The 26,290-nt window shown below is 38.5% G+C and overlaps 1 protein-coding gene across 3 annotated transcripts in view; it reads left to right on the top strand.

Annotated features, from left to right (window-relative positions):
* Positions 1-26,290, top strand: part of CRB1 (crumbs cell polarity complex component 1) — a 115,446-nt gene that overhangs the window by 69,735 nt on the left and 19,421 nt on the right. For all 3 annotated transcript variants that reach the window (XM_064664450.1, XM_064664449.1, XM_064664448.1), the window contains exons 7-11: positions 1,325-1,875; positions 2,269-2,434; positions 5,083-5,989; positions 6,973-7,101; positions 10,060-10,186. In XM_064664450.1, the coding sequence (XP_064520520.1) occupies positions 1,325-1,875; positions 2,269-2,434; positions 5,083-5,989; positions 6,973-7,101; positions 10,060-10,186 (1,880 nt within the window). The remainder of the gene's footprint in view (positions 1-1,324; positions 1,876-2,268; positions 2,435-5,082; positions 5,990-6,972; positions 7,102-10,059; positions 10,187-26,290) is intronic.

Below are 26,290 nucleotides of genomic sequence, written 5' to 3' on the forward strand. Positions count from 1 at the left end.
CTGACTTAATGCCTCAAAACACCAATTTCAACATGTATTTATTTCTACATAGAAGAGTTTTAATAAGTAGATGTAGATACATAGGAAATGTTATTAATAGAAATAAACTAGTTCAAATTTAATTATGAAATTGTCTGTTTAGGAACAAGTTAGGATTTATTCCTGTTGCTAAATAATATGATCATACCACATAGTAGTGCAGTGTGGTCATTAAGGGTCTGTTGGGGCTTCACAGTCAGTCCCTATTTTCATTGGGTTTTTTAATGTAGTCATAATAAAAAGTAGTGCTGCAGGCAGAAAGTTGGCCTATGAGATCTCACTCTAGGAGTTTTACTGCACAACAGAGGACTGAATTTTTAGCTATGTGAGCATTTAAAAACAAAAGCTTGGTTTATTCTTTCTATGAATTTGATATATTAAAAATAGCTCTTGAAATTGTTTAGGCAGGAAGCCTATAATATTGAGGACAAGATCACAAAACTTACAGTGCAAAAATAGAAACACTTTGTTGTTTTTTAATGAGATGATTCATCAGAATAAAATACAGTTTTGGCTACATATTTTGTATCCTTACAAGTCTGAAAATCATTACTGAAAATAAGGAGTAAGGGAGAGAGACAGATGGTTTTGGTTTAATCATTTTAATTGATAAGCACAAAAAAAAAGAAAGCTTACTTGATGTAGGATCATTTTTCCACCATGACACCACAGCACGATGGGCACTCACGGGACTTTACAGGATTCATAACTGGATACAAGTTGATGTATATGAGCATATCTTGAGCCCCAGGAACAAAAAGTCTGGCAGGGAACTGGGGAGCCCGTGCAGCACCACGTAGGTGCCCTATTTATGCAGGAGGGGTTTGACGATCAGCTTTCTGCAGTTGGAATCTGTGCAAAAAATATCACAAAATTCCAGAATTACAGTAACTTCCATGGTCATCAGAGGATCAAAGCAGCTAGGTTCTTTCCAAAATGATCTTTCTGAGGACCAATCCAGGAAACTATAGAAATCTGTCCTTGTTTAACCACTTGAAAACACAGCATTACACAGCACATGATAAAGGGGAAAAATATGCCCAGTAATATAACATCTGGTCCTGTACAGGGGCTTAATGCTATGGCCATGGAGGCCAACAGGAATTTTCAAATAGAAGCTATTTACAGCTGGATCAAATCTTTATTCATCCATAAATACAGGCACATCTTACTACCATACATAAACATTACTATAAGTAGTTATTTGATTGTTGCATTGGCCCCCTTGTTGCTTATTTTATTTTTCTTCCTTTTTTTTTTTCCCTCCCATATCTCCAACCTCAAGAGTACATTCCAGGCCGGTTTGGATCTGAGGACTCCTCAGGCTATGCTGCTTTTTCCATTGATGCCACTCAGAATGAGAACTTCATCATATCAATGTTTGTCCGAACACGCAAGTCTTCTGGCTTGTTACTGGCTTTGAGAAACAGTACTTACCTATACATAAGAGTCTATTTGGAAGGTGGGAAACTCACAATGTCAGCTCTAAATTCCATTAAGTTATTAGGAAAACACTTTGTGAACGATGGAAACTTTTACCTAATAACATTAAAAATAGAACCAAATAAGATGGAATTGTTCCAGTCCTCTCACTACCTAGGCTTTATATCTACTCCACTACTAACCATCCAAAGTAAGGATATTCTTTACATTGGAGGCCTACCAGACAACAAAGAAACTGATAGAAATGGCAGATATTTCAAAGGCTGTATCCAAGATGTAAGAGTGAATAACCAGCCGCTGGAATTCTTTCCCATCACCAATCCACTGAATTCTCTTATCAACAGAACCCTTATTAATGTCACCCAAGGCTGCACTGGTGACAACCTCTGCAAGGTAAGAATGACATTCTTCAGAGCATTTTCACATATTTATAATGGGGAATTTATTTTAATTTTTTTGTATGTTTCCACACATTATTTGATTATAATGACATCCTAGGAAAACAAGTGAAAATACTAAAAGGAGCAGATTTTGTTGAGTTATGCTACATATGATCAATATCAGCAGGAAAATGTATTTGCATAGGGGAGAATTAAACTATTTTAAGGCTGAAATACTGTTTTTCACCAATTATTGAACACACTGTGCTGTCATAGTACTCGTCTTTATCAGCTTCCATCTGAAATAAGCAGAAACCTCCTTTTTGCCAAACAGTCCCCCATCCCTAGAGTTGGGAGGCCACCAAACGTTATTCATACTTAGGTTATCTCTTCTCTTTCCCCATAGTCCAACCCTTGCCACAACGGTGGTGTGTGCTATTCAATCTGGGATGACTTCACTTGCACGTGCCCCCCCAACACAGTGGGGAAGGCATGCGAGGAAGTTAAGTGGTGTGAGCTTGGGCCCTGTCCTCATGAAGCACAATGCCAGCTGGTGCACCAAGGATTTGAATGTAGGTACATTTCAGTTCTTCCAATCATCTTTGGAGATCAGCAAAATTTTCATCAGCATTGCCTTGAAACTAAATATTCACTGCCTCTGAAGTTCATTCAAATGTTATTTCTGTATTAAAATAATGACTATGTCAATTTTAAGTAAGGTTAATGGGAAGAGTCTGCCCTACCAAGCCCAGAAATTGTCAGACAGACACTGACTCAGACACTAATGTTTACAGGACCTTTGATATTTACTTATTCAGCACAACTTGTTGTACAATAGTACATTGCCAGAGTGTAAGTGTACCCCTCATATTACCACTGCAAAGAGATAAGAGGATATCCAGTGCTGGATTAACCTTAGGATGTTCTCCATCTTCCTGAAAAGACAAGATACATAACATACATTACATCATTTGATTTTCTTCAATAAACTTCAATAGCTTTGAAGAAAGTCACCTTAATACCAGCAGAACAGTTACTCAACTGGTGTCTTCATAAGAGGCACCTGCACACCAAGCAGTCTATTTGGGCACTGATGAGCATTAGCTGTCTTTAGATCACTAGCCACCCTGGATATCTCTTTCCTTCTCCTTCCCACTCTGGAGTGGAATTAAAAAAAGCAAGTAAGGATCTTGAAGAAATATTTTTTCTTTTTGCTATCAAAGAAAGCCCTAATGAAGCTGTAAAGGAAGATAAATTCACACTCAATCTGATTGAAGCTGTTAGAATGGCTCAGTTTTAGGAATGAGAATGTTGATCAACAAAAGACTTCTATCATAGACAGACCAATATGATGCTATTTTTATGGAGATTGTTAGAATCAGCATTGCAGGACTTGTTCAACTTTATAACTGAAATTAGAATAATTGTACCTTCTCTCATAGATGGCTTTAATTATAACATCAACATATGTTCTCTCATAAAATTTACTATTGCATATTATGGTAGAATATGAACATAGATACAGCAAAGGGAAAAGTATCTGAACTGTTTCCTTCTGCTATACTCAAGGTCATTTACACTTTCAATATTTCAAGGTCATTACTTTAAGATTTCTGTGCTGGTTTACGTGGCAACAGTAGAGAGTTTCCGTAATAGATATTCCAAAATTCCTGCAGCATAGAGCTGCATTTTAAACTAATTGTATTCTTAGCTACAGGATAAACTTCTTGTTCAACAGATGGTAATAAAAGCTTTCCTGGCCAGTGAGTTCTCTGCCAGCCTGGTGTCTACTGCTCTGGATACAATTTTAAGCCAAGGCAGCAAAAAAGCTGTTTTTCAGGGGCTGTGGCCACAGTTCCACCTAGATGGCTACGATTAGCAAGCCCTTTTGGAAGGCATACGCTCCATAAAAGAGAACAAAACATTACACAATACTCCATAAAAGAGAACAAAACATTACAAGAAGCCGATGTGGGGAACATTAAGTAACAGCAAAACTGTATGCCCAGTGGCACAGCTGAGAGTAAAAGCACATCAAGGCAGCTTGCTGTGCTCAGGACTTTGTAAGAGTTCTACAGGGGTAATTTAGCTTTATGAGCTTAAAAAAACTCAGCTGCTTTGTAAGACATTTTTAAAAAATCAGAAATAATTTGGAAAAATTCTGACTGATTTTTAGCACAATTTCCTCTGAGGAAACTTTTTCTACGAGAAAGACACTACATTTGATGCACTAGGAAATTTAGTTACACCTCTGCTGCCTTAGTATCAGGATATACAGTCAATAACTTCCTACTGGGACTCCCAGGGGTTCTTTTCCTCGACACTTACTGAGCCCGCAGATAGTTCAGAAACCCACCTTATCTCAGTGCTAGGATCTTTCAAAGCTAATTTTTTCTGAAATACAGACAGAAGACATTCCTTCCTGTCTGTCCTCCCTGTCTATAATTCTCATAAATCTCAGAACGTGTAAATTTACAGCCCAGTGAGTTAGTGCATTTTAGTAGAAACCATGCTAATGAATGATGTCAAATACCTTTGTGAAGATGTCCATAAAACTGCCACAATGTAGCCCATCAATTTTCACTCACAGCAGTGCAAGTTGAGTGCTGCTGCCCTCCCAGTCCCACCAGCACAGGCTCACTGCTGTCAGCAGGGCTGTGGCAGAGCCTACACAGCAGGAGAAGCTGGCTTTAAATGTGACAGGCATGGCTCTTCTTACATGGATTTCGAGGGGGCTATTTGTCAACTAACTTCAATTAAATTAATCCTTTTGCATCAGTGAGAGTAAATTGGGATCCAATCAAATCCTTTCTAAAACATCTTAAGAAACACCTAGGAAAAAAAAGAATTGAGAAGAAATGTTCACCCGGTCCAGATCTGTCATGAGGAATAACTAGATGCCTGTACTTAAGGAAGAAACATAAAATGACAAATGTATGTCTTCTTTTGAAATACAGAGATGACACTAATGTAGAATTGTATATTAGAGTGTTGACTCGAGATGATGCAAAGCAGCACACTTTTGATGTCAGTATAGCTGATGCTGGCACTGCCCTGTAATTTCCACAGTCATAAGAGGCAGATAGGGATAACAAACACTGGTGGAATTTGATTGTTTTTCAGCAAACCCAAAAGGACATGACAGGGACCATGGAGAGATATTGTTCCACAGGTATTGGTTTAAAGTTGGCCTGGTTTCTCAATTATTATCTTTGCACAGGTCTTGCTAACGCAGTGTTTAGTGGCCGGAGCAGTGCGATATTTTACAGAAGCAACGGAAAAATCAGCAGAGACCTCACCAATATCGTGTTTGGCTTTCGAACTAGGGACACTGATGTGATCCTGCTGTATGCGGAGAAGGAGCCAGAGTTTGTTATCATCAGTATTCACAACTCCAAGTTACTTTTTCAATTACAAAGTGGCAACAGCTTTTATAGGCTGACCCTTGCTAGTTCAGTGCCTGTGAGCGATGGGAAATGGCATCAAGTGATGGTCTCTATGGTAGAGCCCCTGTCCCAGTCCTCTAGATGGCACATGGATATAGATAACAAAAAAGACACTGCAACTAGCACAGCTGCTGCAGGAACCCTCAACTTTTTAAGAGAAGAGACAGACATCTATGTGGCTGACAAGGCTTTTGACAGCCTGGATGGCCTGCGAGGATGTATGAGCACCATAGACATCAGTGGCATTTATCTCTCATACTTTGAAAATGCTGACATCCCTACTAAAAAGCCTCAAGAGGAGCAATTTCTCAAAATATCTGCAAACTCTGCTCGTACTGGCTGTTTGCAGGTAGATGTCTGCAGCTCAGATCCCTGTATGCACGAGGGGACATGTGAAGACTTGTACACTTCCTACCGTTGCACGTGTCCTGACGGATACACTGGCAGTCATTGCGAAGTCAACATTGATGAATGCTCCTCAAACCCCTGCATTCATGGAAACTGCACCGACGGGGTCACCTCTTATGAGTGCAGCTGTGAACCTGGTTACACAGGGGAAAACTGTGAAGAGGACATAGACAACTGCCTTGGCCACCAGTGTGCAAACGGGGCCACTTGCGTTGATGGGATTAATGGATACTCCTGCCTGTGTGCTGCTAACTTCACTGGAAGATTTTGCAGGTACTATAAACAAAGCTGATCCATATGATTTTGTCAAGTCTCTTCTGAAGGGTTATTACGTCACTGATGTCTCTGTTTTAAACACAGATGTTATGCATGTAACTATATATTAGTTATGGCTGCAGAGTCAATGTATAAGGACTCTGCAACACAGAAAGCTGTATGGATCAATTAGATGTGGACTGAGATTGAAGTGCTGGCAGCTCAGGCAGAGACTGATGAAGCAAGGGCAGAGGGAACAAGGCACAGCTCTGTTGTTCTGCTTCCAGCATTGGTCCTTCGAGCTCTCTGATGACAGGATTACAAGTCTTCCAGAGCTTGAAAATACATGGTTTTTTAGAAAATATTTTAAGGTTTTTAAATCCCTAAAACTATATTTTTATTAGAGCAATAGAGCTCTAGAACTATAAATAAAGAAATTTGGAGTTGGTGGGTAAGAGAAAATAACAATAGAAAGGCCGGCAAAGAAGTTTTCTCCTCATGCACAGCATCTTTGTTAAGTTGGTCTTTTCCTCTCAGTTTGCTCTCAGCCCAGCTTTCCTGGTGGCTACAAACACCACACAGTGCACTTTTCCCATCACTTCTGACACTCCTCTCATGACTGTTTCTTATTCATCTCAGATTCTTCTCTGGAAAGGCTGAAGACTCTTCCCTGGCCTCTCTTGCCTTTCATTGCCCTTCTCTGCACACCATAAACTTCTCCCTTCTAAGCATGCCCCACTGATCTCAGAGAAGGCAAAATCCTGTCCAAGTATCTCACAGACCCACATTAGTAATGTAACTAGAATGATACTAAATTCATCAAATTAAAAAAGTTCAGCAATACATGTTCTGTGAGTCTCAAATCTCAGTTGCTGCTGTCACTCTCTTGGACAATATCCCAGTCAGTAACAGCATTGCTCCCCTGCTTCATCTGAGAGAGCACAAGACATCCAGAAACAAGGAAAGTGCAAATAACTGCTATTGACTTCTTCTTTACTTAGATACAGAAGATTACCATATACAGTTTGTGGGAATGAAGAGAGAAACCTCACATGTTTCAACTATGGCAACTGCACCGACCTGGGCGGTGAGCTGACCTGTGCGTGTCTGCCGGGATTTGTTGGAGAACGGTGAGATGCTTTGCCCTGCAGATCTTTGAGGAGCAATTCTTCCACAAGCTGTTCCAAAAGAGTCCTGAGGGTAACAGCCATAGGGGTTTTGCCCTCCTGGAGAAATACAGACAAGGCAGCTGTTTAAGTGTAGCAGTTCCTTGCTTGAGTGACGTTGAGGCTCTGAAGTAAAGCAGTTTTACTTAGATAAAAATCACAAATGAATACAGCCAGATTCAGTCCAATGTAGCACCAGTAACTCCAGAGCAAGATATTAGTTCTTAAACAGCACGGAATGCTTGCTTCTCTGTGCCTTTTTTTTTTGTCTTCTGTGCCAAATTTTTGTATGACACTCTAGAATGTTATCTTTCTATAGGTGGGGACACATAAACACACATACCCTGCTCATATGTATAAATTAGCTACATACACTGACACATGAATATACAAAGCTGTTCGATTTTCACATGTATGTGTTGTGAATATACAATCTATGGGATGAGGTGGTATTGCAGCTCACTACTTTCTTACTGAATGCTGAAGTAGGAAAACAGAATTTTTAGAAGAGGTTAAGAAACACTTTTTACATGTTATTGTTTAGCCTGAAACAGAGGGGCCTTCCTCACAGTGAAATTTGTATCATCTTGTAGTATGTTTTGCAATTTAAATACCATTTAATAATGGTCTACAAACAGCTCTGGAGCAGGGAGGGCTGACAGACTCAGGGCATTAGGGGCTGTAAAAACGTAGGAAGGCATTGTTATGGTCTGAACAGGTAAGGGCAACTTTCAGATAGTGAAAAAGGAAACACCGTACATACTCCTAGTGAAGCTAGAATTACATCCGAGTATAATATCAAAAGTGCCACCGGAGCAAGCTATAACACAGAGAAGTTTTCAACAAAAGGTTTTCGTTCTCTCAAAAACCTATGAGCCCACTGATTTTGTGAAAACAGTACACTAAGGCATAAAAGATAGGTGAAATGAAAATTCCCACCCACTCAAAGCACAGTGTTGTCGGCAGACACATCTGCGCTGCACTGGTAACAGCAGGGTTGTTTTTGTGCCACCTCACAACATTCAGCAGAAGTGAAAAAAATAAAGTAAAATGAAATTTTAAGAAGTAAAAGCATATTCATAGATACTTCTTCCCTGTGTATATTTCTTGGGAGTTTAAGGTAGAAGGAAATTATTTTTTTCCTTCTTCCTTCCCCTGTCAGGCAACTTGCTAACTACAGCTTTGGGAATGAGGGTTCCTTCCATCCATCCCACTGGCTGGCAATAATCTCTATTTTACGGTTCCCACGATTCTCGTATTGAACCAAGCGAGGCACACGCTAACTGACTATCACAGCCAGACATTTCTTCTCCAATGTCTAAAGTTGACTGTTTGTCCTCTTTTCCTTCAGGCTGCCAAACCATAAACCAGTGCTACTTCTGTGGTTGGAGGTCTTAGTATATCAAATGAGAAAATTTCACCCCTTCTTTTTTTCAGAACAAATTCAAATATATCCGTTAATTAGAAAATTAAAACCAAACCCCTCTGTACATTTATGTATTAGATTGATAAAGCAGGCATTTTCCTTTAAGACAATATTTCATCCCTTAAAAAACCACTGATGCAGTGTATAGAGAAAACACCATCTTTCCATGCCAATCAATTGACTCGGAATCACACACACACAAAAGCCCAATAAACTAAATAGCAGGTAGAAAGGGAAATATGAAAATATTACTCTTCATAAAAGGAGATATAGCTGGTTCTTGAAAACAAATTTTTCATTTAATTTAGGCTGGGACACTCAAAATTACCTAAAGGGAGTCAGGCCTTTAAATGTTTCTGAATATCAGTTGGATTCAGGTGCCTGGTTCCCTGGAAGATTTAAGGGGTTGTTGGGGGTTTTTTAATTTGCATAAGTAAGTTCATAGCTATACAATTTTTAGACATTGGATAAATACTTTAGCTCTTTGAAATACATGAATATAATTTACCATTTAAAGAGGCCACTGAAAAATATTTAGAGGTTAATAAAGTAAAAGTGTTTAATATAAAAAACTGCCCTTCTCTGATGTAACACTAAAATTCTATTGCACGGTTATGAATATGATTGAACAAAGCAATTCCTTATTACTCAGAGGGAGTTTCTCACATTCTTCTTCAAGAATAAACCTGCATTTTTATCTGGAAAAATTAGGATTAACTGTTAGCATTATTTAATGAAAGGGAGCAGGGAATTAAAAGGGAGCATTGTCAGAGGACAAAATCACCAAATCATTAATAGCTTTCAGATAATTTTACACATTCCTTATTATCTTTCCATTGGTCACCTCGAGAAATTATGAGAACTCAAATCTCCTTTATCATCAGAATTAACTCAAAAACATTTGATGATACATATTAAGGCTTTTAAAAGCCTGTTCTACAACATTCTTACCATTTTTGGGGCCCATCTCAGAGAGACCAGGTAGAAGGTTGTGCTGGAATCTACTAATAGTCCAAATTGAGGGGAAAAAAATGAAAGGAAAAAAAAAAAAACAGGCAGGTGAATATTTCCAGGAGCACTCAGCTGGGAAAAACACACATTTGTTTGACTTATATCCAGATTACTGAGAAGGAAAATGTGCCCTCAGCTTCCTGGAGCAATGAAAAGGATAAGCAAGCTGTCAGCAGGACTTGTGCCAGAGTTAGCTCTAAAATCATACACAAGCTTTCATTACACCTTGCTAAGCACCATTAACCATGAAATGCTTTACAGATATGAAATTGCCTGCTTAACTATCTGTGTTTGAAAATAATACAGGAAGTTCAGGATTTGAGTGTGGCTAATCAGGTAGTTAATAAAATCATAAACACATGTGGAAATATGCCCCAGAGCATCTTCCTCTCCCTTCCCCCAAAAGCTTTTGAATTAAAAATATGTCTGTCTGACGCATTTGATTCGTGATTTCGGAGGCTTAGAATTTGCAGTCTTTCCTCTAGGTGTGAAAAGGACATTGATGAGTGCAGCTCTGACCCATGTCTGAACGGGGGCCTCTGCCAGAACCTACTCAACAAGTTCCACTGCCTCTGCGACGTGAACTATGCTGGGGAACGCTGTGAGATAGATGTAAGCGACCTCTCCTTTTTTGTCTCTTTATTGTTGTGGCAGAATCTCTTTCAGCTTCTCTCCTATCTTATTCTACGAATGGATGATGAACCAGCAGTCGAGTGGGGTGACCAGGAAGACTACTAAGCAGTCTTTAAAGTTTTGTCTTTTACTGCAGGAGAAGATGCCTTGACCAAATAACTTAGCAAAGCAATACAAATATCAGAGTTTTGAAACTTGTTTTATATTTCTTTGAGTGGTTTTCTATTAATCACTTAGTTTTAGAATAAATCCTAGTAAATGTTAAAAAGTGTTTCATCCCACCTTCACTGGAGCATTTCACTGCATAGGCACTGCCACAGGGTGACACTGGGACACACCAGCAGGCAATTCATGTTAACAAGAACTGTCAGATTTACTGATGGTGGCATTCAAACTCTACTGCAACAATAGAGTGACAAAGATCCACTGCCTTCCATAAGGCTAGTTTTACATTAAATCTTACAGATGGTCACTACCTTTATGTCACACACCACGTTCATTGCTGTTGGGCAGTTAGGTCTCATGCCTGTGAAATTGTGTAGGATATTTTTGGATAATTAGATAATGGTTTGGATTAGCAATTGACAACCTGCTGAGGAGGCTCCCACATCTATTTGAATTAGTGGCAATCCTGCACTGATATCACTAATCCTGATCCTCTGCTCCAGTAGCCTGTACATCTCCAATATATTATACTGAGATAAAATACAACCATCTCAATCTTTACCATTGTTCCCTTTTCAAGAAAGGCCCAGTAAGTACCTCGGACTTGAAAATCATAGATTTGTTGTTTGTTTAAAGATTTCTACAACTTTAAGTAAATCTGTGTTATTGATAATAGATGTCATCAGACAAAAATTATGGGATTTTTCCTTCTTAGGATGCAAGCAAGGTAATTCAGTTGATTGGCTGTCCATGGATTCTTAAAAGAATGAAAATAAGGGGACTGAAAATTATAAACACAGGAGGTTTAGCAAAAAATAGCAAAATATCTGTGTAGCTGCCTTTGAGAGTGCAGACACAACTGAAATATATTTTTAAAAACAAAACGGTAGTAAAAAGTAAATTTTGGTTTAGTTTTGGTTTTCTAATAATTCTTTAAGGCAAAAATCCCCCATTTATGAATGGTGAAACCATCTCTTTGGGCACTCATTATCACATTTGCATAAATTCTGTACTCTTACTCATTTGAATAGTGTCCTTGAATGAGGAATTAAAAGAATAAGCATGTATAAGGTGGTGTTTTATTATTAAGAGAGTATATAAGTGAGATGTGAAGGATACAGTAGAAGCCCCTGCAAGTGGATCTGACTTCTGTTTTTTATTTTCCACTTTCATAAATGTCCCAAATTCTGTTATTTCTCTGAATACCATTCAATGTACAATTGCAGCAACATCTGTGCTATTAAAAAGCCTACTCCTATTTTCAGGGGGAGGATAAAAACTGAACAAACTTTTCTACACATTTGTGGGAAAAAATGTGATTTATCCCTGTGCTATGTCACATATTCCTGTTTCAAGCATCTGCCTTAGTATAAAAATTAAGCACAATATATTTACTTATAATAATTGTATTCAAGGATAATTTCTTTACTGTCTTTATCATACCCGAAAAGTGATTGGGGCAATTTTCTTGTTAATTTCTTAATTAAAAAAAAAACCTAAAATATATATAAAAATAATAATCTAGCAAAAAAATCCTTTCCTCTTTGAAAGCAGTCAATAAACACTAGATGGGAATGCATGTTCCAGCACCAAAGATGAAATTAATGTAGCGGGGTCAGAAAAAAAAATGTATATTCTATCAGATGTAAGGCTTAGTTATCTTACTTACTGGGAATCACATGTAATACTCAGAATTGTAGAACACCAGTAAAGAGAAAAAAAACAAATCAAACTGCATTTTGGATTTTTTTTTTTTCCCAATGAAAATATATTTTTGGAAAATTGCTTTTTACTCCAGATAAAATAATGGGGTGAAACTTATGTTTTGGGTTGCTTTTATCTTTTTTTTCATTATTTTTTTAAATGAAATCAATATTTATGTGTGAAATGTTTTCCTTTGGGTTCAAAATATCAATGACAAAACAAAATGAAAACATTTACCTTGTTTAGAGTTTTATCCATTTTCTTTCATGTGGAAAAATTTAAAACTATAGCATATTATGCTGGGAACTTTATTCCAAACTGTAGCTTTCATTTAATCATAGCTAAAAATATTACTCAGTGCAGTATTATTGAAATAAAAAATGAAAAATTTAAACACAACTTGAAATGAAAGCTATCATATTTCAGAATGCTAACTAAAGGCAAAGAAAGAAGAAATTTTAAAAATTCAAATGAAAAAGACTGCTGCCACTAACCAAACCAAAATTTTTAAAATTAATTAAAATTAAGAAAAATCACAATAAAGTTTTGGGGTTTTGTTTTTTTTTTTTCTCACTGGGCTTAATTAAGCTTCCACATAAGTAAATTGAACTGTTATGTACTTTATAGAATATACACCACAGGTCACACTACATTAAGCAGAAATTTCATTCTAGTACTAATGGTGAAGAAAGGTAGAAATAATACATGTAACAACAGTGCATCTGTCCCACTAAAGCTATATAGCTATATAGCATAATGTGAAAAACAAAGAACACATTTGTATAGAGATTCCCAAACTCTTTCAATACTAGAAACTTGATATGAGTGTACATAAAATGTTAAATACAGGTTTTATATGAATTTACAGCAATATACAAGTTATTAATCTAGATGATATTAGCAGAGTTCACTCTTTTACTGAATACACTCACCTGTAAATGAATTCTTTCCTTCCTCTAATGCCTTGTCATCATGAACCATTCCCTGACCTCAGAAATGTTGCTCCTTTCCTCTTTGTACTTCTGTATCCTCAACTACATCGTGCACGTGTACATAACTTTCCTACCTTTATACACAAAATAAACCTTCTGCCTTTGTCTCTTTATGTCTGCTCCTCGTTTTCTGCTGTTGACTGTTCATTTGCTTTCAGTGTGCCATGTTTTCTGAACACTTGCACTTCAGAGGAACACCACACAGAACCTGAGGCTAATTCATCCCAGTGTGTTCTCCAGGAGTGCTGGCACTGCAAGGCCAGGCAGGTGCTTCCCAAAAAAGCTCTCCAGCCACTTGATCCACCCCAGCTGCAGTGCTGTGTTACCCCTCAGGGCAATCACTTCTGCCAGGTAGCTCTTGGTACCCTACAGAGCACAACTAAATTAACAAGCCCCCACAGCAACAATTCAGAGAGGAGCAGATTTTATCCACACGGTTTAAAGTGACTCTTATGGCTTTGCTCCTCCTTAGGCACAGCCAATACTGAGAAAACTGATGGGCATCACAAGGTCTTCGTTGCCCAATTTTTATTAGGTCATCCCTTTTCACTGAGCTATCGTGGCCCATAGGCTGGACCTGTCACACTCAGAGCTCTTCCAACACACCCAGTGGAGAACACACTTGATATTTTCAGTTTTAAAAGTTAAAAAAATAAACAAATTCCAGGTTAATTTAAATAACTTTCTTCTCTATTTTTTCAAGAGATACAGGTGTCAGACAACTAAAGGGAAACAGGTCTAGAAGCAAACATTAAAAAATAGCTGGATGAATATTAACTCTAAGCACTAATCTTTTTGTAAACACATCCATTTGCTAAGATTTTTTGAATTCAAGGGCTTTAAAAAGCCATTATTCATATTTAAAATAAAGTTATAACAGCAAAATCTTCATACATCTCCAATGCTGCAATTGTACTGCAGATCTTTTGATGGTTGATTTTTTTTTTATTTAGAACATAAACTCCATGTTGAGTTCATACTTTTGTGAAAACCTCATTATTCAACAAAAAAAAAAAAAAAAAAAAAAAAAAAAAAGGAAAAAATTAAAAACACACTCCTACCACTTTGGGCACTGAGAAGAGCTTGGGAAACCATCATCTTAATATACTCAGAATTAGATGAGGTACACAAGAGGTATGGTTTGTGATGTTCAGTACTGGTATTATCTTTAATGGATCCCTTTATGATACTACAATTCAAACTGTTTTTCAGATGCCAGTGACTGTCATTCAGAAAGCTGGGTAATGATAAGTAACAGTGTTTGGGCTTGAGTCAGAATTAAGATTTCCAAAAAGAAAGGAAAGACAGCAGTGATGGAAGGGAGAGCAAAGGGATTTGCATCAGCTGTGGGATGAATGAAAGCATATTCCTTACTGTGTTTGGCAAACACACGAGAGGTATTCCACTGAGGAAGTATATACAGGGAATGGTAGATTTGCTTTATTGACCATTTCTACTTCTGGCCCTTAAAAAAACAGGCTCTGACTGACCCTCCTCTGCAGGCACAATCTGAACTCTGCCAGCAGTATCTTATCACAGCTTTAACTAGAAAGAGCCCATGCATTTGTGCATTCGAAAATATCCTTGATGATGTATGCTTTTTTAGATTCTCTTACTCCCAGATTACTGAAGAAACTAGATCCAATCATTTACTCAGTGCATGTGAACCTAAAAATGGAAAAAAAATCTGCTTTGAACTAGCAGTGACGAAATAAAGTTTCATTCTTTCGTTGCAAATATGTTTCCTGGCCCGACAGCCAAAAGTTCAGCCAAGAGGGCACTTTACTTGTATCTATTAACCTTCAGCACTTGAACTTACATATTTTAATCTTGAGCTAGTGATTCTCCTAAAAAGAAAGGAACTTTCATTTGCAAAAAATTATTCAAAATTTCTACTTCAAGAACCCCAAAGCCTGATCCTAAGAACTATAACATTAAAAGGCAAAGAAAAAAAACCCTTCAACAAATCTTTTTTTCTGTGTTACTGAGACTACTATTACTTTAAATAGATTTCCAGAGAGTAAAAACAAAAACCAGGGTTTGGTTGTTCATTTTACTTTGTGTTTGAAGCGTGCCCCAAGGCCCCATTAGACTCAGGAGCACACCCTGCAGCGCTGTGTTCTGCTGGTGCTGGCAAAAAAGCACAGACTTGGTGAGCACCTCCCTCCACACTTTGAAATTGTTTCTTGAACGTGGTCATCAGCAGCACCTTTGGGACAGCACTTCCTCACAAAGCACACCCTCTCCTGTTGTACATGTGAATCTATGTGATACTTGAAAAGGGGTGGTGGATTTCATGTCCCAGAATTGAAGTTCTCTTTAGTTCACAGAGCTGCACCACTGTTGCTTTCACGTACACTTCCAGCTGGTACCAATCCATCCTCCTGGGCACAAGGACAAGCATCATGCACTGGAGGTTATGATTCACATTTAATGTCATTAAAAATACACTGATAAGCATGTAAGGTATGTTCAATATTGAATCTAAATTCAATAAAACTCTCTCAGGCTTCCATAGCACAGACACACGGAATTTTGATTGAATCTGCTCTACAATGATTAGCTAATGTATTCATTAACTGGAAGGGTTAGTAATATGAGCGTAGCAAATGATACTTAATTACAATAATTAATGCCTGGTGATTCATGAATAATGCATTCAATAGCTATTTACATATTCATACTTATGAGGCTATTAATGGATAATTATCATTTAACTAAAAGATGTGGACATCAGGAATGTAACAACTACACTGTTTTCCCCCAATCTCACCATGGCTTTACCTGTATGTCTTGCTCTTGTATATATCTTGTATACATATGTATACATATATATCTTGTACCTCATACACAGAAATATAAACAGTACATTATTTTCAAGACCTATTTAGCAATCTTATGGCAAATACAGTCATGCAAGTTAGTTTCCACACTGCACCAGTTCTGAGCCAGTATTCCCATCAGTTTCTGTCTTGAGATTGCAAAAATTTGAAAGCACTCTGTTCTCTTTGTCATCAGCATAGATTTGTTCTTGTCCTGAATTTATGCTCTTTCCTACTGCAGGTGGTTAAGACACTTTCATACTTCAGAGTTTGTTAATTTGTGAAATTAGGGTAGCAATATTAAAAAAATAGGGTAGCAATATTGGAAACAACTTCATATTGAACAATTCTGCCCCAGATTTATGCTCACATACATATTTCAGCTTCCATGTAAGCAAAGAAGTTGCTAGACCTTCCAGTCTTAGAGAAGATTTTATGAGCTATATATGGACAAAAAATACAACAGAAGATTTAAAAAGAATTCATATTAAAATATATGTTAAGGCAATACAATATTTTTTATTCTTAGTCTAATCTTGAATGCTCAATGTTGACAACACTAAGACAGTAATATTCAGCTGCCAGCCTCAGGAGTGTGAGAAAATGTAGAAGTAAAGCTGTACTGCCACCCTGGTTTTCAGACAAGCCACTCACCTACTGCACCTCCACAGCACCTGCTGAGGAGCTGTGGGTGCCCCAACTCACTGACAAGCTTATTGCATCTGTCACAACCCACAGAAGGTGAGCAGAGGGTCTCACCATGCGTGGAGGTCAGCTCCAGCTTCTCCTCATATAGGGCGGCCGAACAACCCAGGACTCCAGGAAGCAAGATCAGGTCAAGCTGTTGGGGAGCATCAGACTGATGTCTTAGTAAGTGAGCACATTTGTATCTTCTGTCTTTTGCCTTCTCCAGAGCTCTTGCAGCCTATTGAAAAAGACCAGTATGTACAGTGTAATATTTTCAGCATTACTCCATTTCTCTGAAATTCCCTGTCCTGCGTAGCTATTTCCACTGTGGTTGAGGTGCTTGCCTTGTGATAATACAACCTCATGAAATCAGGGGTATTTGAAACCACTCATGAGTGTGCTCTAACATCATACTGAAGCCAGCAGTGCTTGAGCAAAAGTGGAGAGAGGACTGAACCCCAGTTCAAAACCGAAGCCCTCAGCTTCCAGCACCTGTGGTCAGCACAGCCAGCCCATGACACATTCCTGCTGCCATTCCTCCCCAGGCAAGCCTTGGGATAGCAGAACTATCAATGGGCAGAAGCTCTCTCTGATAGCTCTGCTCTCAACTTTCCTGACACTCTGAAGACCTAGACAGGGAGCAGACTGGGGAAAGGAAAAAAACAGTCTCTCACATCCAGTGAAGCTGCTGCTGGAAGAATAAAGGGTATTTCCTGGTACTTCTGATTTACCCTCTGTAGCACCTTACTTTGAGAAAACCCTCATCATGGCAACTGTTTGGAGAAAAGGACTGTACAGCACAGACAAATTTAATACAGTGTGATGATAGGCTACTTAAATAATATTATTCAATCATCTGTAGTAAATTTTTTTTATTTTTATTAGCCTAGCAGGATCAGCGTAACTGAGCTGGGAAAAAGCTGGAGTTTATTTGGTTCCACGTCATTCATGTGGTTGTAGATCACCCATCATGGCAGAATTGTTACCACTGACAGTAGGAGCCAGGGAAAGCTCAGCTTTATTCCTGTGCCAGGTCAAATGTGGGGTAAGAAGAAACATCTTTAGATTTGTAAAACGAGCAGCTCTGCTCTGGAACTCATTGGAAATGCCACAATGCCATTTTTACAGTTGTTTCTCAGAGCAGAACAACGCCTCAATACCCTCTGCTATTTTCTATTAGTCTGTATTCAAAACATAGGATTTAACTAAAACTTCTAAAAGGATATTGCAAGGAACAAATTTAATGTGTGTCACAACATAAGGTACAAAAGCATTAGGGTGCAAAGACAATAAGGTTATCTGATGTGTCTTAGCTGGGAAAGACAAGAAAGCTCTTCACAAGGCCAGGATTACTGCATGCATCAGTGAGAAGCAGTTGAATATTTAATGTGCATGGTAAATATAAGCAGAAAAGGGAGCCCAGATGACATATGACAGCATAACACTCTGCAGTAGAGGAATCAGCTCAAGTACAGGACTCACATAACACGTTTACTATTCAGACTAACACATTTTGTCTGTACACCATCCTTTCTGTTGTAATGGCATTGTCTTCCCTTTTCTCACCTTCTGATGTTTTCCCTGTAGACTCACATTCACATCACATGGGCATTTACTTCAGTCATTGCTCACTTTATAACACATTCATGCACTGCATGCATTGTTCAGATACTAAATTTTATGTCCTTTTTTTTCCCCTCATATGACTCATGGGACAATGTCCTCTTCTCTTTCATCTTTTTTTCCTCTCTTCAAATAATGCAGCACTGAGGGAAGATACTCTGAAAATTGCTTTAGAACAATTAAGTTATAAATATAAAAAATATACTCAACTTTTCTCTTTTTCCCTTTTTTTTTTTTAAAGCAGGAACAAATATTTTTGTCTCTGTAGATTATCTCTGTAGATAAACAGTAACTCTGATCTCTTTTTAAGGACTATTTAAACATGAATGAACATTTTGGTAGTTCTGGTGTTTCTGACTATTGCTGTGATCCAATGCTGAAATCTTATGTTTCCATTTACTTTGCTTCTTAAAATACAGTTGATAAGAAAATTATTTTGCTGCAAGCATTGAAAAAATCCTTTGTTTGTATTTTGGTGTCTGTTTTCCACTGAAAATGGAAACAAAACTATGTTCAGCAGTAATTTTTAAAACTTGTTTTTTAAAAAAGCATGGATTTAAAAAAAATGGATATATAAAAAAATATGGATACTGAGTGAAACAAGACCATAAATCTGTTTTAATTCCATAAATTCCAAATAGCTAAACTGACCAAAAGTTTCTAAAGAAAAGCAAATTCAACCTCCCTTTCAAGCTGAAAAATATAGTCTGGGCTTTCACTTGAATACTCATGAAAAGGAAACTGGGCAGAAGTTAAGGAGCATGAAATGGAAAAGGTAACTTATAGTGAGTGTGTGGTAGCAGCAGTATCTTGGGATTCCATGTTTGCCCTCTTCTCTAAAATCAACAGAACTGAAACATGGGTGTGAAGTTTTACAGGGAATTTATCATTGGATTAGGATCAATGGGGCTTCAAAGGAAGCTCATTATCCACCATTACATTAGAAAGAACAAAAATTACCCTCACCTTAGCAGGATGCCAGACAAAAGGTAATTATGGAGATTTCCCAGGTATGAGAGATTAAGCACTTCAGAAAATCTACCCATTATTCAGGTGTCTGGATGGGAACCACAGTCCTTGATTTGAACCCCTACAAATATTTCTTATAGGATAGTGCTGATGCCTTGGAAACTAATCATGTGCTTAAGATTACTATCAAATGTCCATAAATTATGATGCTTCCAGATAAAACAAGCTGGCATGTTAATCTGCCTAAGTATCTCTTGATAAACTCTACTTGTAAAGTATATTCTTCTGCAGACTGTTTTTCAGTTCTTGATATGAGACTCCATTCCTAATAACGTCTGAAAAAAATTAAACACTTTGCTAGGTTTATAGAATATTTTTTCCACTAAAAAGAAATAAAATAATTCCTGTTCCAGAGGATCTGAAAAACATGTTGATTTCAAAAGATCAAGAACGTTTATGTGTTTTGATACAGAGAGCCATTTAAAGGAGAGGCAGAGCTTGTTATACAAATATCTGAGCTTTTTACCAATCTAACCGTGCAGCAAATACAACAGTCCTCAAATTTATTCAAACAATATTTGGTAGAACAGACTATTCACTTTTCAAGAAGAATAAGAGCACTGAAGTAAAACATGTGATAATGCTGTAATTTAAGGACAAGAAAATCAGCAGCTTTAAAAATCTTTGCAATTTTTTAGAGTGAACAGATTCTGCACCACTGCAGGCAGCTTTGGTTGTTTGTGGTCCCTGTGAAATGCTAGGGTAGGGATTCTGGTGATTCTCAAGCACATTAATAGTTTGAGGAATATTTCTCTTTCTGTCTGGTGCAGCACTGGTAACACTCACGCTCTGTGCTCTTCTTATCCCCCAAGGGACAGGACCCTCTGTTCCCTCTTCTCCAAGCAGTAATCATTTCCAGGTGAAATTAAAGGTGCAGTTGCTTCCCTCCTCATCCTGTAACACAACTTTTTCTCCCCTGTTGACTTTTTGCCAGTTATCCAGGAAAGGGATGCATGGTTTGAACACAGCCTAGCTGACACCTAGGACCAGCTAATCCTGGAACACAAAAAAACCTAAATCAAAAAACGAACCAAAAAACAACCTCCCAAAACCAGAAAAAAACCCAAACCTGCCCCTACCTAAAATCAATGAGGAACCAGAGACCAGGCCCTGGGAGGGCCTGGCAACATCACATCTTTTGCGTGGTTTCTTTCAGTTTGTATTCACAAAGCCTAACATTTAGTCCTCTTACCTTGGCTGACCCTAATCTCTCAGTGAAATGCCAGCGCAGGCATACAACTCCTCCACAGAGTTTACACAGTGATGGAACTGTTACCTTTTTTTTATCCCAAAGCTTACCATTTGGTGAACTGATCAGCATTTTGCACAGAAGAGCCGGATAAGACACCGTGCTGTGTCTCACGGAAAATTCCATTTGGTCCTTTCTTATTTTATTGTTTCCTTTAAACAAACACAAAACTCATTCATGCTAAAAGAAAATGTTTGGTTTCTATACGTATGAAAATGTAACACATCCTTTCTAGTAGACCTAAACCCACCAGTAAAAAGTGGTGTGTTCTGTCACTTTCTACAGGTTTGGAAGTTATCATCCCCATCCAAAATTTTCCCCATCCTTCCAGTAAGCAATATTGTCAGGGAACCTCACTGGTGCTGAGGATCTTGGGGAAGCCAGAGATGAGTCCCAAAAAACCCTCAGTGCAGCCAGTGTTACCTATCATTACTGGAAACTATCAAAAAAGGTACTTCTGAAGGAGATCCTGGAAGCATAAAGTGATACTCAGGGAAATGAAATTACACAAATAGGAAAATTTTAAGTAAAATGGATTTGTAACAATCAAACAGATGGGGGCAGTACTGAACACCTGGGCTATATCTTAACACAGTAAGAATAACTTCATTATTTTAAATGAATGCTTATGGCACATCTATAAGGCACAGAAGTGTTATTACCTTGTTCTTCACTAGGAACTGGACAGAGAGACCACAATCTACTCAATGATATTTTAGTCATAACATTTTAAAATACTAAAGCATTATTGGTATAACCTGCTGGTAAACAACAGTCTCCAAAACAGTGATGTTCTCTAGATGAAGTAGGCAGGGAAGCTATATTTCCATTCAGTACTCCCTTGGAGAAGCACTCAGGCTGGTCAGAGTGCAACTGGCCTGGACTCAGAACTCTGAAACAACTTATTTCACCTCAAGAAAATTTTGAGTTGAAAATTCCTAGCTCATGGTCGCTGCTTTTCTATCCTCTCCCAAAACTACTGAAGATGGAGGAAGCAGGGGTATTCTTCCAGGAGAAAACACTAATGTTTGACACTTCTGCCAGAATTATATATAACTTGCTTTATTTCATGGTTACCTTACTGATATTGAAATACATATGAGACTGGGAATATTTTAAGGAAGCAAGTAAGTATCAATCAGAAGAATAACTCGTAGCCAATAAAGAAGCATCTTGGAAATCCCTGATTAAATTATTAGTTGAATTAAATGGCTTGTTTGTGGTATAAAAAGTAAAGATAGCCAACAAGCAAAGTGTCAGGTCTGTGAGACTTCACGGTGGAATTTTGACAGAGGATGAACTATCTCCAAACAGTACAACATAAGCACAGCCAGGTACTTTAACAAACTGTGGGTCATTGTTGGCTTGAGGCAGTTACAGGTAAGGAGACTGATGGAGCCAGATCCTTTCAATATCTGAGAATATGTAGAATCAAAGCAAGACCCTTCAGCAGTCTTTTATCTGTAATAGTCCCACAGAGCATGGAGCTGAGCCCTCGGGCACACAGGATTAAGGAGTGCACTCAAGGGCATTTGCCCAAGAGGACTGACTGACCAGCCAGCCTGGGAAAAAGCATCTCTTTTGGTGCTCAGGCAATAAATAACAACAGGTCAGTTCATGTGGAAATGTGAGTTTAGACTAAGTTTAGACTGTAAGCCTGTAGCAGGTACATATGAGTGATTTTTTGTTATCAGTGCAAGTGCAATATTCCTGTGGTTTAAACAGCAGAGAATGCCATACTTCACTCCAAAAAAGAAATGTCATACAGTAAAATGTCTGATTGCAACAGTTCCATGAAAGACTACCTGTCAGGCTCAAGTTTTCTTGCTCAGGGCTTCATGCCTCAAGTGTACAAACACCAGCTAGGCAGAGACTGGAGGGCACACCCTAAGCCAGACCTTGCTAGTTCTCATTGCAAAGGGAGTGCTAGAGCCTGGGCAGGGCTGCACTGCCCTGGTGTGACAGACCATGGGGATTGTGCAGGCAGTGTTTAGGCAGGATGAACAGATTAAATTCAATTACCATTTCCACCATGGGTTGTGTGACTAATCATTAGCTAATTGTGTCTTTATTTGATGCTTCAGTTTCCCTCTCTGACAGAAGGCCTGCTTTAAAGGGGTTCTCCAAACTGAAAACTGCTATTTAAGAAGTAAGGCATCAAGGATGGAGCTGAGAAGGAAGAACATCTTAGGCTGCCTGTTCAACAGTGCAGAACTCCAGTATCTGACATAGGTGGACTCAAAGGGGGGTTGGATCAGAAATACCTTACACCTGCAGGATGGATTTTGACCTGACTCCATGCACTGTAGAAAATGCTACTTTCAGCCTGTGTTGAGGAGATCAGAATTAATCCTCTAGTTAGAAACAGGGTGATTTGGCTTCATGGTCAATATGCCTTGGTCTTGGAGGACCAGAGGTAAATTCAGTGAGCTGAGTCAGCAGATTTTTTTTCCTATCCCCAGTATGATCTTCAAGAAAATCTTCTGAAAGTGTAGGCATTCTTCTTAAAATAAAGACATTGACAAGGCTACCATTTTTCCCAGCATATCAGAGTAAAACTCTCTAATCTGAAGTACAATGTATTTTCTGTTAGTTATCTTTAGGTGGCAGTAAGGTAAAAGCATGGAGTAGAAAGTTGAGAGAAATCTCTACCGCATTTTAGAGACCTTTTCCTCATGTACTATGCTAGCTATACCATAGAAAGGGACTTTCTAAAACATTTGCATCTTCAGCAGATATCCAAAAATTAATTATTACAGTTGGCTTCATCCAGTTCACAGTCAGATGCAAACCTGTTGAATGCCAGTGCTATTAACACAATAACTAGGTACTATATTAGGTATGCAGGACTTGATCCAGGAGTCCCTGAGGACAGTGGTAAGGTTCACAGGTAGAGAGACACAAACTCATATGATTCTATCAATAAGATGGAAGTACACTAACCAAAAAAAAAAAAAAAAAAAAGCCATAAGAAAAAATAATCCACCAACAAATGAGAAGTCTAAATCAAGTTTAAACAAGGTTTCGATGAATAATTACTAACATGGAAGTTTATAATTTTTTTCATTTACACTTTTGCTGTATGCATCTCCAGCAAAGTCTGTCCTGAAGCTAAACCATAGTGATGTTGTCTCTATTCAACTTTCTGGTAGAAAAAAAAGCCAGTAGGATGAAACCACACTAAAAGTTTTTATCGAGGAATATAATTAGCTAAGTAACGTGACAGTGTCACATAGCGTGCTAAGGCAAGTATTATGTAGCCAATAAAGGTCTATCTTATACCATTAATATTTACAGTTGGAAGCACGAGATGGCTGCAATCGAAGTGCTGCACCCAGCAAAGGCTAGATGCTGACTTGATACCTTGTTGTCTGACAGTGTGAAACAGTCAAATAGCTACTTACTTCATCACCACTTGACAGCATAATATTAATGCTAGGTAGCAACACATGGCTGTTTTGCAGGAGCTTAGCACCAAATACAGAGAAGAATTTCATGAACAGTTTTGAGATTGTAGGCTTCTCCTATTAGCAGAGAAGTAGGGATGGAAAGTGTCTGGCAGTTACAAAATCAGACAGAAATCAAAATGATCTCTGCTGTATCATACACTGCTGACCCACCTAGTACACATCACTGGACAAACAGAGCAGTTTCTTACTCCCACAGAAAGTGGAAGGAGACAGGCCTGAGTTTCAGCACAGGTTGCACCTATGCAAGAGAACCAGGACTTGGGGGCAAGAGGACGGGATCCTGCTAAACATTGTCACAGTCAGGAACCACAGCCCACAGAAGGTGGCTGCACTTGTATGTGGTGCTGGTCTTTGATGGGTACTTGGTGTTGTTCTCAAAGATCTGATTACAGAAATAAAATTAAAAAAATCCACCTCTAACATCACTAATTAAGAAAGAGATCTTTTATCCCAACTGCTGTGTGCTGAAAAGTGGAGTTTTGAGCAGCTCCAGGTTGTGCACAACTTAGGTTGTGCAACTCAGTTAAAGTTAACTGAGATTACTAATTCAGAACACAGGAGAATCATGGTGAAAGAAATGAACATGGATACATCAGTGAGGAGAAACAATAGTCCACACAGATGGACTTTGGGCTTCCACATTGCAAATTCCTCAGCAACATTTCTATAGTTTTCCCCCCTTATGCAGAAAAAAACCAGAATGTAGAGTGAGAGATAAAATATACATGCAAAATTTAGGAAAGCAGAAGTTTGCAGTAGGAATGGTTTAGTTGCCCCCTTGACTTAGATACCCTTGTTGATACCCTACATTATCATTTCCTGCCCCTCTTATCCAAATGCTGTCATTCACATCAGCTCCATCTTGAGTATCAAGACATCATCCTCCACATGCTGGTCTGATCAGCACCTATGGAGTCAATGAAGAAAGCAGTCTTGAAATCCATTCTTCTATCTCATTATTTTAACTATTTCACCCTGACTACTAAACTGCTCTTCACCTCTTTTCCTCAGGAACTGTCCTGCCCTCATCTTCAGGGCTGTAGCATCTTTTTATAGTCTTCTTCTGCTTTAGGATTTAATCTACTGACCCCCTTACACCCACTTCACTCTTCCATGAAGCAGGATCGGACTTCCTCAAAAGGCCACTACTGTGTGTTCTCCCAAATCCCTGTTCAGGAGTCATTTCTGCAGTGGTGACTACAGGGATGCAGTAAACTCAACCCAGCTACACTCAGGGCAATGACAGAAAGTTACTGTTTTCAGCAATAGTCTTGAGTTTAAATATCATCCATTCCTTCCTGCAGACACTTGCCTGAGAAGGATTTAATCCACCACCAAGATTTATTCATGTAGAATCTTCTGCCTCAAAGCTGTAAAGCAGTTTTTCCCTGTGCAGAAACACCACCTGATGCACTGCACTGTCAGCCATGTACAAAAATAATTCTATATGATGCCCCAAAGCATTTCCTAAACTGGAAAGGGATGTTGCACCCCAGAGACTGACACCTTTACTAAAACATTTGTCTAGTCAGTGTTATAGCAACTATGGGACAAACTCCTCCTCAGCATGGTTTGCCTGGATTTGCACCAGCTATAGATTCCCCCTCTTATCCTTTCAGATTGCAGCAGATGGTGAAATTCCTACACCAGAGGCTGTCGATAGAATTTTAAAAGGCATCTCATAACAACACATTGGAGCTGCACATTTAATCTGTGCTGCACCACCGAGATGATCTTAAAAAGAGCTGGAGAACCCTTACAAAAATAGCACTGGCAGTTGCTGCAGAAGCTATCAAGGAGTCTTCTCAAAGCCCACAGGTTAATGAGAGCTGGCCTCCCAAACTGCCACCCAAGTCGCTTCTCTCTGTGTAACCAACAGTGTTGTCTAAGAGAAAAGGCATTTAATATTTTTTTCCGTGAGATACTAATCCAGAAAAATATTTGATGGAGATTTTAAGGGCCTACTTATGTACTTCTGCCTCTTTTGGGTCCATGGCTCGTTTACAGTACACAGTGGCCAAAACCAGAAATATTATTCCATCTGCCCAAGACAGACCATCCAGACATATTAAACACCACTGTTTTCATAGCTGGACCACTTTCATTAAACAGTTAATACAAGTCAGACATCAATACCACAAGCAGTTAAAAAAATTACAGTTACTGTATGTAGCCTGTTCTTTAAAGGTTAATTTCTAAAAGTGAGCTTCCAAGTTGGAAAAGCTACTTGGCCAAAAGGCTAATATTGTCAATAGGCCACGTAAGCTGAACATTACTGCATGTACTAGCACTGAGGAAGGGGCCAATTGTTTTGATTTAAAGTGATCTAGTAATGGTCTTGG

This window comes from Pseudopipra pipra, chromosome 9 (assembly GCF_036250125.1).
Source record: "Pseudopipra pipra isolate bDixPip1 chromosome 9, bDixPip1.hap1, whole genome shotgun sequence".
NCBI classification, from domain to species: domain Eukaryota; kingdom Metazoa; phylum Chordata; class Aves; order Passeriformes; family Pipridae; genus Pseudopipra; species Pseudopipra pipra.